Consider the following 14,117-nt stretch of genomic DNA (forward strand, 5'->3'; position numbering starts at 1 on the left):
GCCATGGTAGTTACAGGATACAAGTAGATGAAGAAATGTCTTCTGCCTGAAGTCAGATCTGAGTCAAACCTAATATTTAATCCGCACTCGCTGTGTAGTTTTGAGATCTGATATACCACGAATTTCTCCTGGGTGATTTCGTGAGGATAAGGTCAATATAGTGTAGGGCTGGGCCTCATGCACCAGTTATTATTCGGAGTTTCTTCGGAAGGATTCGACCCGTCTAGTTACCTGGTCATGCGTTTTGACATTGCGAGAGTTTAGGTGGAAGGCTTAGAGGTGAAGTACAGTGTGAGAGTGTGAGATGAGGTCCCTATCTGCCGCCATTTAAGTTTCTGCTGCAGTCTCTAGGAGATGATGGTGTGTGATAAGAAGCCGGGTGCGGTATCTGATCTCGTGATGTGTTCGACAGGTCACCGGACAGGTCACTGCTTCCTGGAGTGAATTTGAAAAGGTGAAGCCGATGATGCTATGGTACGGCTTCCAGCTTTGCGTGGATATTCTTTACTTCTATTGCGTCCGACGTGAAAAGTACGCAAATAGAAAACAATTTCATCGGTAAATAACCTCTACATCTCCCTTTGGAAATTTACGCAACCGTTCCATGATTTTTGCCTCCCCTATATTCAGCTCCGTAGTAATTTGATCAAAACAATGGCAACCATTCGTATACCTCTGTAGCGCACGATCTCTTGCTTCAAAGGGCATCGCGTATCGGGAAAGGATTGATGTTAAATATCGTGAAGATACGGCATATCTATGTACGCGATAGATGAGACCTTTGATTACACCAAATTGTATGAATCGACGGATATCAGCGTAATTTAGCACGTTGAGGCCTTGGTCCATATGTAGTTTGAGCCATTCTTTTAGGGTTCTGGATGTACAGAGGGTGGTGAAGAGTCGACAGAGTATGAAATTGCTAAGACGGGGACCATTGATGTATACGTAACTGGCGCATTCCTCTTGCATGCCATCTTTATTGGCTACGAAATCATTCATTTCCGACGTGGGTGCGTAGATATTGCTGAAGAGGAAGATATCGAGCATGAGAATGGAATCATAGTAGAGAAGATGTTGTAATGCTATTTTGGTGAGATCGAGTGCCACATTTGCGTCATGGGCGATCCTTCTGACGTCTTTGATACCGTCGATGTGTTTGATTACCTTTCTCATGGTAAGATCCCAAGTATCATCCACGATCTCGGCGAATTTGATCTTGGAGATTGGGACATGCCATGATTTAATTGGAGGTGGATGTTTGTGGATTGGGAAAAGTTTCATATTGATCGTGTTGGCATCATCTACATATATTAGTTTACTTTCCTTGTCAAGAGGATTTCAATGAGATACATACCAACAGGAATCATGCACTCATTATAATTATTCAAATCCTCCTTAATAATCTCCAACAACGCAGCAATCGATCTCCGATCCTGAGAAAGTAGCGTGTCCTCTTGACTCAAAAATTCATTCTGAATCTCCATTTCCGTAAACGTTGAAGCCAAACGTTTAACCACAGCTTCATAAGGAATCTTATCCACCTCGACTCTGGTCACAATGCAAAAATTAAACATAAGCTCATTGCGTTCATATTTCTCGTTCTTGATGCACACTGGATGGCCTAATATGCGATACTTGTTTTCTGGATCGCATACTGTAACGTAGCGATTGCAAAATGCCTGACGGGGAATGATATATTCGGCGAGTTTTTCAAAGTCGAATAGACGGGGTTTGTCTACATCTGGTTCCGGGACTATACATCCTGGGGGACTTTGATGGACGACTTTTGTACCTGGAAGGGATGTTAATAGGGGTAAATAGTATGGATCGAGAGAGGATGGATATGCCTTTTTGGGGAAGAAAGCGTGCGAAGAATATTCCCTCGATCATGATGGGTTCTTGTGGGATAATTGGGTAAAACTATTTATTGTAGGCTGATTTATGTGAAGTCTTTTCTGGTAGCCTTGATCTCGTTCTAAAGAAGCTTGAACTATACACTATTCGAGTGTCGCAAACCATCAAGAATCATTGGATACTATCTGAGGGGTGAAAGTCACGTTTACAAGAGTGAGTTGGGGAGGCTGAATCGGCATTTCAGCCACATTGTTCAGCCACATTGGAGCTTAGTATCCCCTTAAATGTTAAAAATGCCAGTGTTGGTGGTCTGTGCAATGTACCTTGAATGATAAGCTCTGATTGGGCAAAATGATCTTTCAGAAGTTTTCAAAGACCTTTCTTTCGAAATTCTATTTTGATTTTAATATTTTGAGTATTTTAACATAATAATATAGGAATATTAATTTTATTCTATGTTATCAAATAAACATAAGTTTCCCTTCAAATATTTAGTAATCTGATTGGTTAGTATGATCCTTGTTAAGCGAACGCAGGCATTTCTAGCATTTTAGGGGAGAGTTAAGTGGAGCCGCTCCAACTCAACTGTCAGTGTATGATTGGCCACATGTCTGTGTACTAAGGGGTTAGCTGACTCAGAGAATTGTATCAACAATCTCAGAGATTAAAAATTAATCTTTCTTAAATATATCATCAGGAAGCCTATCAAAGCTTTGTTTTCTCTCATATATTCATTGTAACTCTGGTCAAGATGCGGGTCTGAATTGGTGAGTCTGTAAAAGTGCAGTAGTGCTCATACAGCTCACTTTCGGTCAAAGTTTGAAGGTCAACACGTATACCACTTATCGAAGCACGGCGTGATCTTGATCTGTGGTGTGAAAGGCTTCTATTGTCAGACATACTTAGAATTGTGGAAGTACGGTGCTCTAGGCATTTTAGTACATAAATCGGGTATAAAGAAGTGGTGAACGAATTGGGGCTCGGTGCACTGACGTCGACCTTGCGATTCAAAGCGAGGGTAAAGAGCACATAGGCTATTGCATTCTCTTGACTTGACTGGGTATCATCAATTTCAGACCTGTTTGGATTGGATCTTGATATTAGGGCTGCATTGAGCATTCCATCCTGAATTTTGAACTTCCTGCAAACGAATTCACACCAAACGTGCTGTGCGTTGCGTGTTGTATCTCTGTCCGTTGTGGTTGCTACTGCTCTCAGCATGCCTTCTAATGAGCCCCTAGATGCTTTGGCCACCAATGGCAACAAATCTATTCACTGTCAGTTTGTCATCCCATCAGTCGACATTGTCGAATAGTCCGACTATTACTAACATGACATCTTCCACACCACAGCCTTGGATCTACCACAACTTTACAAACGCCCATCATTCTTGGAGCTATTGCAAGTACTGGAACTACTAAAGCTTCCACCCCCATCTTGGAATTCGAAATCTAGGAGGTCCCAAGAACCCGATGATGCTCAAGGCATATCTCGTTACTTGACTAAAATCATTGGAAGCGGACTTGATTGGCTGTCGATAGGGGTATCTGAAGAGGAATGGGAACAAAGATGTGAACTCATTCATGAGCTTGCTAGCAAGAGACTCGCCGAACGCTGTGGGCGCTCAGGTAAAACATCCCATCTTTGCTGATGGCCAATTGTGCTTTCACACCACAATTAAGAAATGATCTAACTGAACGTAGCCATGCCGGAGATGACTCGTACTTGGGTCATCCCAACATCTGAACATTCAACTGACCTCACTATCGAACTATGTGAACCTCCACTTACCGGTGATAGCTTGGGTCTCAAAACGTGGGGTACTTCTTTTGTGATGGCTAAGAAGCTTGAAGAACTAGGGAACCTATATTTTGGTAATATACTTGCCGATGGTCGGTTGATTGAACAAGGATTTGTAACGTCACAAAATGGTCTAGCTGTGGAAAGCGGAATGACAGTGAAGATTGAGTTGACAATGGGGAGTGACGAAATGATGAGTAACAACACAACGATAAATGTCGATCCAACAAAGAAAGGGAGCAAGATATTGGCTCGTATATTGGTGGACGAAATTGATCCAACGCAAAATGAACAGCTCTCGGGTAATCACTCTCGTAATAAAGGCAGAATCTTGGAGCTCGGTTCGGGGACTGGACTTCTTGGGCTGACAGCTGCTATGCTTTGGAACAGGACCACAATCTTGACTGATCTTCCGGATATCGTTCCAAACCTGGATATTAACCTCAAGAGAAATGGGTTTGGTCAAACGCCCGAGAATAATGCCACTGCAGCTATCCTAGATTGGAGCGATGCAGAGCACTCTGTAGTTTTCAGTCAGAATCTGAACGATAAATTTGAGGTATGATAAGTATCTTACAAATTCCATACTTTTATAATTTAAAATTCTGATCATAATCGCAGATGATTCTTGTTGCCGATCCCTTCTATGACACTCATCACCCCGCTCTTCTGGCCGGGGTTATCCCCAAATTCCTGAAGAATAGTGGAGACAGTCGTGTGTTGGTGTCAGTTCCGCTAAGAGACAATGCCACAAGAGCGATGAAGAGTAGCTTTGAGGAGTTGATGTCCAGTCAAGGGTACCAATTAGTGGCTAGTGGGATGGAACGCTGTTTTGACGACTGGGAGGAATCAGAACAGGACGATATCGATGGCGTTTACTGCTGGTGGGGTATCTGGAAGCATGCTGTCGCAACATCTACTCCTATGTGCCTCTAATTTCATATCGGCAGCTTTATTAATTGGCCTTTATCCCTTGGTAAATGAGATGACCTGTGAATCTAAATATTAGCAAAGCAAAGTTAATGTGGTTGACATGATGATGGCAAATCATGCCTTAACAGAATGTGCCTTGTCGATTGATTCCAACTTTCTCAAATTTTCAAATTTTCAAATTCTCTTCTGCCCTCGGTACTTAGAAGTACCTGCCCCTAGTTATGGGATGCAGCTCAAACCTTATTGTGGGATATGTAAAGCATATCGGTAGTTTCCAAGTACCTCTTCCTATCGGTATATAAGAATATACAGCACCAGGCAGTTATCCGCCATTTCATGACTACATTTTTCGATGTTCTTTGTTCTATTTCTTACATGACATCCATCTAGGCCTACATTTCACCTGATTTTTATCTTGCTGACTCATATGAAAGTGGATTTGCGGATTAAAGAGGAAAGTTCGGTTCATCTCCAAGACACTAGATAGGAAGCCATCTGCCGTCAAACTTCATAGTAAACTCTGAAGCTTCCAATTACATCGTTCCTCAAATTTCTAATTCTAAGCTCCAAGCTCAGCGTTGGGGACCTGACTTTGTGGGGTTCTTTTCTTTTCTACCCGACAGTATCCGGGATTCACTCGCGTAAATAAAACCAAGATCAAATAGTCCATATGAAACTAACTCTCTCCATACCTACTCAGATATACAATAACCAGAACATTCACCCACAACAAACTTATTCACATTTAAACAAGTCGCGAGATTGTTGTCAATTCTTTATTCACATTTTTATCTTACAGACAGACCTTTGCCACCTAGGTATTTAACCAACTGGTGAGGGCGGATACATGAACAGCTCAAGATCCGGAACTTCATTTACAATAAACATACATAGACATTAAAAACTTAAAACTCGAAAAGATGGTAGGTGTGAGGACATGGACCGACGATGAAACGTGGTTTGTTCTAAAGGCATCGGAAATCACAAAACCAAACACTTCGTCTACACACTTGAACCCCAGACCAATTAGGTACTTCACGGACGAGGAAATTGCAACCCTTTGCAAGAAGAATGCCCCGAACCGGCGCCATATTCCAGATGCAAGTGGTGTCAGATACATCCGTAGTCACAAGAAAGCGCAGTGAGTGCCTTTATATTTCATCTCGTACCCCCATACCCCTATGTATAATTTACAATTTGGCACTTTCCCCGTTGTCTCTACCGAGGATATAGTTCTATGTCGGATCATATTCTTTCTCCCTATTACTGGTCAATCTGGTAAAGTCATGATGCTGACTTTTTGTATTATAGGTATTCATCTCCCAGGTAGGTCAACTAGTTTAATACCCAGCTGCGATTACTGCCAATGTCTATCCCTATAACTACATATGTCCTTTTCCCCTTTTCAAGCTTTACTTTCTAATTTCGCAGTGCACCAAGACCTTCTCAGGCAGTTCTAGCAGCTATTGCACGACTACGCCACGAATGCAATACCTCCGCTCAACACCAGGACGGCATGAGCGAAAACATGTTCAGTACTCCGCAAAACATAAGCCGCGGGAAGCTTACACAGGTACAAGGCTTTGGGGGCTTTGCCAATACAGCTCCAGCTCTGGGACATTCCAGGTTGGAGGATCTTGACTCATTGGCATTAGGATATATGAATAATCGGAACGGAAACAGAGCTGGACAAATCGTTCCCGAGCAATTCCAGACTATGAATGCTATGAACCCGCCAAGCCTAGCAGGTTCGCACCAAATGATGGCAATAAGATTTCCTTCAAATACGTTTGGAAATGAGCAAATAAACCACGACCTATTTGATGCCTCATGCAATATGGGGCCGCAGGGCTTCAACAGGCCCTATCAACAATATGGAATAAATGGAGATATGTATGTACATGTGCTGTGCAGAGAGTCCACAAAGTTACTAAGGTCAACACAGTGCTTTTCCGGATTCTAGTAGCCAACAACAATATGGACAAGCACGCCACGAGACAACTCTACCAACAAACTTTCCTATCAGCTCTTGTGCCAGAGCGCACGGTCAATTGGATCAAACAATGAATTACGTGCAGCAAATGGGTGCTCTAATGCAGAATGGCAATGGAATTCCTCGAATTCCACAACAAATGTATCCGAGTGGCATGGCCCAGCTCCAAGGCAATCAGATGGGCTCCGGCATTTCAACATTTGAGCCACAAATGCAAGCTTACAACTATGGAAACCCTACGCAGTCGCCATATCCACCGAACTACAGAGGGTATACATCAGGCCCTCGTGACCTACAAAATCTGGGCAGAAACGAAATGATGATACCACCAGGTCCGGCTGACGTTGGAAGATTCACTAATCCCCATGGTATACCATCAGATGGTCAAATTAACGGAGGTATAATGTCACATGGTGGACAGTACAATGGAAAAGACCAGCATCTGGCACAACAACAGGCCGGTGTGCAATTTTACAGTCTATCATCAGGCGTAGATTTGGATGCTCTGCCGGATCCTCAACTCAAGCCTCCGAAATCTCATGGACTCCCAAAAACCACAGTTACCAGTCCTGATGTCACCACTTCTCACGGACTTCAGCAAGCCACAATGAACACTCCTGGTTCTACTAATTATCCCGCTAAGCACTTGAGCAATCCAGAAATGTCAAATAACTTTGGAAACCAAGACGATGCTGCTGCCGAAGCCATACGTCCGCAATCACAGCCCTCTGCTGGAAACGAAAAAGGACATAAAAGGAAGGTTGATAAGGCCGGCTTTTATGATTTGAATTTGTATAAGGATAGTGGGAGGAAAAACAAAAGAAATAATGGCGAGGGTAGTAGTGGATCTAGGCTATCAAACCACAATGATCACTACGAAGTCAGTGATCAAATCTCCATTACACACACATTAGCAAGGATACAAGGCCTCCATAAGGCTGCTCAAGCAGCTGAACTCCCTGATTTTCCAGCTTTTCCAGCTTTTACAGTTGGCCCATTTGATTCTTTAAATGCTGCACCAGTTCCTGCTATGCATAGTCCAGCTCAACTTGACATGGATTCTGGTCGCTTGGATATGGAATTTAGTGTATTTTCCCCGGAGCTCCCTGATCAAGTTCAAGGACAATTTCAACAGCAACTTGAGGCATCTACTACCTTTACCAATAGCTCGAGCGATCTCAGTGATCCACCGACTCCTCAATTTGGTGAGACATCAAATGCGGCGTCAGCCTCAAAGTTTAAGGAGGCTCCATTGGTTTAGATAGAGGTATTATTTCTTGGGGATGGAGAATCAATCAATGTGTTTCCTTTTTGGTCGGAGTTTTTTAGGTGATTCATATACCAGTATCCTTTCTTGGGGATAGAGGATCAATAATGGTTTTTCTTTATAATTTGGAGTTTTTCTGGGTAATTTATATAGCAATATCCTTTCTTGGGGATAGAAGATCAATCAATGTTTTTTCTTTATGATTTGGGTTTTTTTGGGTGATTTATATTTATGAAATTGTGATTTGGCTGGGAATGTGAACACTAATTCAGTATCTATCAGGATATCAATGTAGAGGAAGAGTGCAGCCCCTAGCTATTGTTATGAAGAGCTGAAAATTGATGATTAAGAACTTGATTCTTTTACATCTTTTACATCTTTTACATCTTTTACATCTTTTACATCTTTTACATCTTTTACATCTTTTACATCTTTTACATCTTTTACATCTTTTACATCTTTTACATCTTTTATATCTTTTGTTCTTATAAATAAATTTAGATTCTTTTTTTATATATCAAATAATTATAATATATCTTTATAAAGTAATAATAATAAGATATTTATTAAGAATAAAAGCAAAGAGAGAGAGGGAGAGGGAAGGGCAAGAGAAAGGAAGAGGAGGAGAGACCTGGGTTTGAATTTCTGAAATCGAAAAGCACATCAAAGAATCGTAGATGGATCATCAAATTTGAAGCTATTCATACTAAATCTTATTATATACTTAAATCTTATTCTATAGTTTGAACACACCACAATCTCAAAAATGAAATCTTTACTGATCGAACATCAGTAAATAAATGATTCGCTGCTTCCGTAGGGCAGGATATCAATGTAGAGAGAGGTTGCAGCCCCTAGCTGTCGCCAAGAAGAGGCTGAAACTTGGCGATCAAGAATTCGACCATTTATCCAGTGGATCCATCCCAAAGAAAAACACGAGATACTTCGCGTAGCAGGAGCCTAATTTTACGCCTGCTCACCCATCTACGTAAAACGTAAGCACTAACAGATTTCCATAGATGGGAAATTTGCCATGGGAAATCCCATAAAAAGCTATCGATTTCCCTCAACACTGCTCTAGAACATTGCTCCACTATACATACTTCGAGCCTCAATAACCTTATATATATGTATTTATATATATATAGATGGTAAACATGTCGAAGTCTCTGTACCGACCCCTTACATCGAAACAATTCCGACTCGTCACACTTCTCCCAGGCCCAGATTCGACACCAATAAAAACGACATTACGAATTGTCAACCTTGAGGAGAAACCGAGATTCGATGCTTTATCTTATGAATGGGGCCTCGAGTCATCCGACGATCCTCAAATTTACGTCGACAATATACCATTTACAGTCCGCCGCAATTTATGTCTCTTTCTAAAAAGACTTCGAACATCCTGTCAGAGTGCTCAAGTGATTTACGCAGATGCTATCTGTATCAATCAGCAAGATGTAGAAGAAAAAGGGCATCAAGTCGCCTTGATGAGTGAAATTTATATGTGCGCTAAGAAGGTGTTGGTTCGGTTAGGTGAACATGATCGAAATAGTGAGATGGTATTCGGGACTAGTCTTGGGGACTACGTTGAAACCATGCCAGAGGGCTTGCGAGTGCTACCTTGTCTTTTCCCCGTGATTATACCCCTTCATTTCATAAGAGGTGCGAAAAGACTAGGTCGGCGCATGCATGCAGGCACGGATCCTCGAATCTCCGCCTGGACTGCCCTACTATCACGGTCATACTGGAATCGGACGTGGATTGTACAGGAGTTTCTTTTAGCACGTTCAGTGGTAATTTATTGTGGTCCGGACCATATGGATGGGAATTTGATATTCACCAAGCCGTTACAAGATTACTTCTCGCGTAAAATACAGAAAAATAAAGGGGGGCTAGAAGGGATTCCTCGATCGTTCTTGTTGTATTTCTGGAAAATGAATCAGAAGCATCATGGGTCATTTGGAAGGGGAAAGCCTTACTTTGCAGGTGCGGATATTTTCGAGTTGGCTTTCAATTATCAATATACCGAGTGCCAGAATATCTTGGACCACGTGTTTGGGTTGCTGGCGCTAGAAGATCCAAGGAAAAGTCCTCCGATTATACCGGATTATGACGACTCGGCTCAGACGCTATTTGTTAAAATCTGCATGTTGAAACTTCCAACGGTTGCAGGGAGCGTGGACAAAGTCACTGATATTGGGGTGTTTCGCGTAGCAATGCTGTTTCGAGGTTTAAGGTTAACTTTCGATGATGCGGAGAGTATTTTAGATATCTTGCTCGACAACAACCAGTCCAATGCACGAAACATATCTGTGATTGCTACGATAGCAAAGTCTTTCGACTCATTCGGATTCCTAAAACCAGAACGAAAACAATGGATTCTACCACAGAGCAAAGTCCCACAAACAACACAACAAATCCTCTCTGCCATAAAACAATGGCAAAGCACCCAGAAGAAAAATGGGAATTGGTATAACATTTCTCACGCGGTTCAAAAACATGAGCCGTCTGGTATGCAATATCTCCAGCTGGATGAACCGCTTTGGAGTCGCTATAGCACTCTCAGAGCGACTGCCGCGAGGAATGCGGCAGCGGCAGGAAATATTAATGTTCAGAATATTAATAATTTGAACAATTTTAATATGAATAATATAAATAATATAAATATGAGTACTATGAACATGAATAATGCGACGACGATGGGGAATTCTGCAGCGATGGGATTTGTGGGGGCACTTCCGCCTGGGATGTGAGGGATGTTAGGAGGTAATTAGGGGATGATGATTGAGGGGGTTTTTTGGTTATATTTTTTTCTTGGACTTGATTTGGTTTAGTTATTGAAAACGAATATGAACAGTTAGTTTGTCTTTTTGGTAGATTCTGTAGTAGAATATAATGATAATTGGAGGTATTCATACATGTGGACAACTAGCGTGTTGAGAACTAGCAGACTCGCCTGTAGATTATTAGATTGAGATTGAGATGAAAGGAAGGGATTTGAGATGGTGCGATGAAATGTTTGAGCGAGAAGCGAATTTTGTCAGGAGTAGCATGCTTTTGTTTGAATTGGGATGAAAATAAGCGGATGATAGTTCTGAAGAACTGCGGACGAAAGACTCGAAGACGAGATGAGAGCTTGGGAGGTTATCAGATAGAAGATATTTCTGTGAGTAATATATTTAGAAAATACACTCCAGTTCTAGCTCCTAGTCCATAAATGAGGCTACCGGAAAAAAAGAACGCCGTAATCGACTATCTGCCCAAGTGCTCATAACTCATTAACTCCTTAAACACCGAATTCTTTCGGCTCAGTAGCACTTCTAGAATTTGCCATTATCTAGAATATTTCATTCAGCCTTAGCTTTCTCCTTCCTAGCCCGGGCCCTTTTTTGCGGAGAGGACAAGTTCTCTTCTTCGTTATCTTCGGCTTCACGCTTGAAATTGGCGCGCTTTGGGCGGAAGGAATAGCTCCTACCGTTGCAATTGGTATGTGTCTATTAGGAAGTTAGTAAGTGATGTAATGTTCCCTGGTAACACAACGACAGTACTCACCGAGGGTGCCTCAGTGGATTCTTCTTGCTTAACTCTTTGATCCGTGTTATCATAATGGGTAGGTGTGCTAGGACCAGCAACTGAGGGCTCAGGATTGCTAGGTTTTGAAACCCGACTTTGGTCTAAACTCAGCTCGTTAGAGTTATTGGAAAAAGTGCTCGCGAATCGACGTAAAATAGCTGGTACTGGTAAAAAGAACGAAGGCTTGCAAGGAGGGGGAGGAACGATTTCGGGAGGGATGGTCCGTTCGGGTGATCCTTCGGGTGTTTGATCTATGATGAGGAATGATTTGAGGATTTCTAGAGATTGAATTAGCTAGTAATATATGGTGCTAGGAATAATATACGTAGGTCGAACCTTTGGAGCGATACTTGAAACTGAAACGTCCAATGCAGCTTTCATCTCTTCCACCGATGAATTCGGCAATGTACCTCAGATGACCGTAAGAATATTTTTGATTATAAGGTACAAGAGATGACAATCTACCGGATAATCAGCATGTACTTTGACGTTATTATTTAATGGAAGTTCCTACTTAGTACCATGTGACTGGAACTCCTGTCCAATAGTGACTGCCTTCACATGAAGCTCTTCTTCCACCATCATATTCATCTCTGTTGACCTAAAGCCTGGACTCGGTTTTGCTGTGACATAAGACCCTGTAATATTTCCTCGATGGAATGAAACGATGATTTCACCCACACCTTCGATGCATTGAGCATCTCTAATAGCCTTACTGTAAACCGATTCATCCTCGGCTTGAAAATCTCAGCATATATGTATATGAGTAGGAGCTAGCATGCATAACTTACAAATGGCTAACTTGGAAAACGCGAAAGGTTTAAAACCTTCTACTCCATCCTCAACACTGTATACACCTCTTGCATGAATCTTCCACCGCGATGCCCCTGTGTCAAACAATGTCAAGCTACTTTCATGTATGGTAATTCCATCGATGGTGATTTTTACAATGAGACATGAGCCATCATTTGCGTAGTTGGATTTGTGAGCTTCGTTCATCGCAACATTCACTGCGAAATTCTTGTCGGTGAGAGCCTCGATATACCTAGAAATGGTCTTGGAAGCTAACGCTTTCTTTTCATCCGATGTACCGGACTTGATCTTTATATCGTTGTTATCATACTCCACAAGCTGTATGCCATCCACACAAACAGTTATTTCGATACCGGGAAGGAGGTCAGAAATGGCCATAGCTGCTGGTAATTCTTATATATGATGTCAAAATCCGGTGCATCCATACCGATCATATCGCAAATTGAGATATCTGAGAAGTGAGAAAAGGGGAAACACTCACATGAGACGGGAATATGGGAAGAGCATCTGATTTCTTGAATCGCCTAATCTCAAAAAAGAGGAATGGAAGTAAATCTTGTGAATTCCAATGTCCAAATACGAGAATATCAAACGCGGGGTCAGGGGGAAAAGCAAGTAATACCCCTCATTGCATCACATTTCTATGACGGCTCGCGCGCAATAATCAAGATTCTGCATGATATCCTGATCCATCGATCTTTGATTCCTTTTGCTCGAGACAGCGGGAAGTATCCGTGTCTATGGAAAATAAAAAAACCAAGAGAAGCTTTATGCTAGTTGCCGTCGGAACTTTTTCCTTGCTTGCGCCGTGTAGATCCTGAATGAATGATATGCCGTGCTACGCAAATTTGGCAGCTAACAACGGAGCTCTCTCAACCTTGAGGTCCTTCGGCAAATATAGCATTGCAAGGATTGAATTTGAAAAGAGCAAAATACTCCACTGTTTAAATTGGAGAGTGAGAATAGAAGCAAGCTTTTGGATACTTGAAAGCTTATCTATTCCTGCCAGCTAATAAATCTGAACTCATATGAATGGACTATCCTTCTAAAGCTTGACCTAAAACTTGAGCATCCGATGAACCGTAGTATAAAATTCAAATTTAGTACCTGAAAACTACAACAAACATATCGCCGTTATTCCTCGCTACCTCTTATCCTTTCTTCTGTTCGATTGATTCCTTCCAGTATCAGAGATAGATTCTTTTGTCATATCTTCATCGCGTTCTCGCTTAACGAGACAGAAGATCCTGCCGAATCTACCGCGTCTTCAGCCACGTCTTCATCGTTGTTTTCGAGCTTGATTACAGGTTGACGCTTGATTTCTGCGTTATTTCATTAAATAAAAAGAAGGGCTTTGAGAGATTGCGGGAGAGGTTAAAGGTCAATTTTTTTTTACAAGAGTCATGGAGGATACTAGCTCTCAGATTGATATCTTGACTTGAAAGTCCCATGAGGCTCTCTTGAAACCCAAATGATTCATCCCACATGTCCAAAAATTGATATTGACATGTTCAGATAAATCTGGTCTACTTGGAAATCAGTACATGCTCATAGCGCGTAGTTTATAGGGGTACTAAGATTCGTTATGTGAAAACGAGACACATCTCTACTATCCACAGCTTCACGATAGAATTCTCTATCCAGCTTTTCTTCTACAGAGAGTGGATCCCTGGAGCCTGGCTAATATCTTCAAACTTGGGCTGAAGGACCTTTTCTTCTTTTTTTTTTGGATTTTATAAGATAGAAGATGAACACCATTTCCTTTAAAGTCTTAGTAGGAAGCCAATCAACCAACAATATTCAAACTGATACACTCACCAAAGTGTAACCACAAGAACTTGAAAAGCTAACCACTTCGAATTCCTCACCATTCTCCGT

At 41.8% G+C, this 14,117-nt stretch overlaps 6 protein-coding genes across 6 annotated transcripts; 3 read left to right on the forward strand and 3 right to left on the reverse strand.

The window, feature by feature from the left end:
• Positions 1–552: 552 nt before the first annotated feature.
• SS1G_05858 (hypothetical protein) lies at positions 553–2,791 on the reverse strand (the record flags this gene model as incomplete). The annotated part of the gene is made up of 5 exons (XM_001592886.1): positions 553–1,304; positions 1,358–1,795; positions 2,329–2,356; positions 2,599–2,725; positions 2,760–2,791. The coding sequence occupies 5 exons, from the start codon at positions 2,789–2,791 to the stop codon at positions 553–555; spliced, it is 1,377 nt and encodes a 458-aa protein (XP_001592936.1).
• A 285-nt stretch (positions 2,792–3,076) lies between these two features.
• On the forward strand, positions 3,077–4,593 carry SS1G_05859 (hypothetical protein; the record flags this gene model as incomplete). Its single annotated transcript, XM_001592887.1, has 4 exons — positions 3,077–3,134; positions 3,210–3,473; positions 3,561–4,216; positions 4,279–4,593. The coding sequence occupies 4 exons, from the start codon at positions 3,077–3,079 to the stop codon at positions 4,591–4,593; spliced, it is 1,293 nt and encodes a 430-aa protein (XP_001592937.1).
• Positions 4,594–5,510: 917 nt separating this feature from the next.
• On the forward strand, positions 5,511–7,844 carry SS1G_05860 (predicted protein; the record flags this gene model as incomplete). The annotated part of the gene is made up of 3 exons (XM_001592888.1): positions 5,511–5,731; positions 6,022–6,483; positions 6,536–7,844. 3 exons carry the CDS (start codon positions 5,511–5,513, stop codon positions 7,842–7,844), a joined length of 1,992 nt encoding a protein of 663 aa, XP_001592938.1.
• A 351-nt stretch (positions 7,845–8,195) lies between these two features.
• On the reverse strand, positions 8,196–8,640 carry SS1G_05861 (predicted protein; the record flags this gene model as incomplete). Its single annotated transcript, XM_001592889.1, has 2 exons — positions 8,196–8,334; positions 8,630–8,640. 2 exons carry the CDS (start codon positions 8,638–8,640, stop codon positions 8,196–8,198), a joined length of 150 nt encoding a protein of 49 aa, XP_001592939.1.
• Positions 8,641–9,007: 367 nt separating this feature from the next.
• Positions 9,008–10,606, forward strand: SS1G_05862 (hypothetical protein; the record flags this gene model as incomplete). The annotated part of the gene is made up of 1 exon (XM_001592890.1): positions 9,008–10,606. One exon carries the CDS (start codon positions 9,008–9,010, stop codon positions 10,604–10,606), a length of 1,599 nt encoding a protein of 532 aa, XP_001592940.1.
• Positions 10,607–11,200: 594 nt separating this feature from the next.
• SS1G_05863 (predicted protein) lies at positions 11,201–12,617 on the reverse strand (the record flags this gene model as incomplete). The annotated part of the gene is made up of 5 exons (XM_001592891.1): positions 11,201–11,347; positions 11,406–11,704; positions 11,763–11,887; positions 11,941–12,163; positions 12,218–12,617. 5 exons carry the CDS (start codon positions 12,615–12,617, stop codon positions 11,201–11,203), a joined length of 1,194 nt encoding a protein of 397 aa, XP_001592941.1.
• Between the last annotated feature and the right edge of the window lie 1,500 nt (positions 12,618–14,117).

The sequence above is a fragment of the Sclerotinia sclerotiorum genome, genomic scaffold (genome assembly GCF_000146945.2).
Source record: "Sclerotinia sclerotiorum 1980 UF-70 scaffold_7 genomic scaffold, whole genome shotgun sequence".
Classification (NCBI taxonomy): domain Eukaryota; kingdom Fungi; phylum Ascomycota; class Leotiomycetes; order Helotiales; family Sclerotiniaceae; genus Sclerotinia; species Sclerotinia sclerotiorum.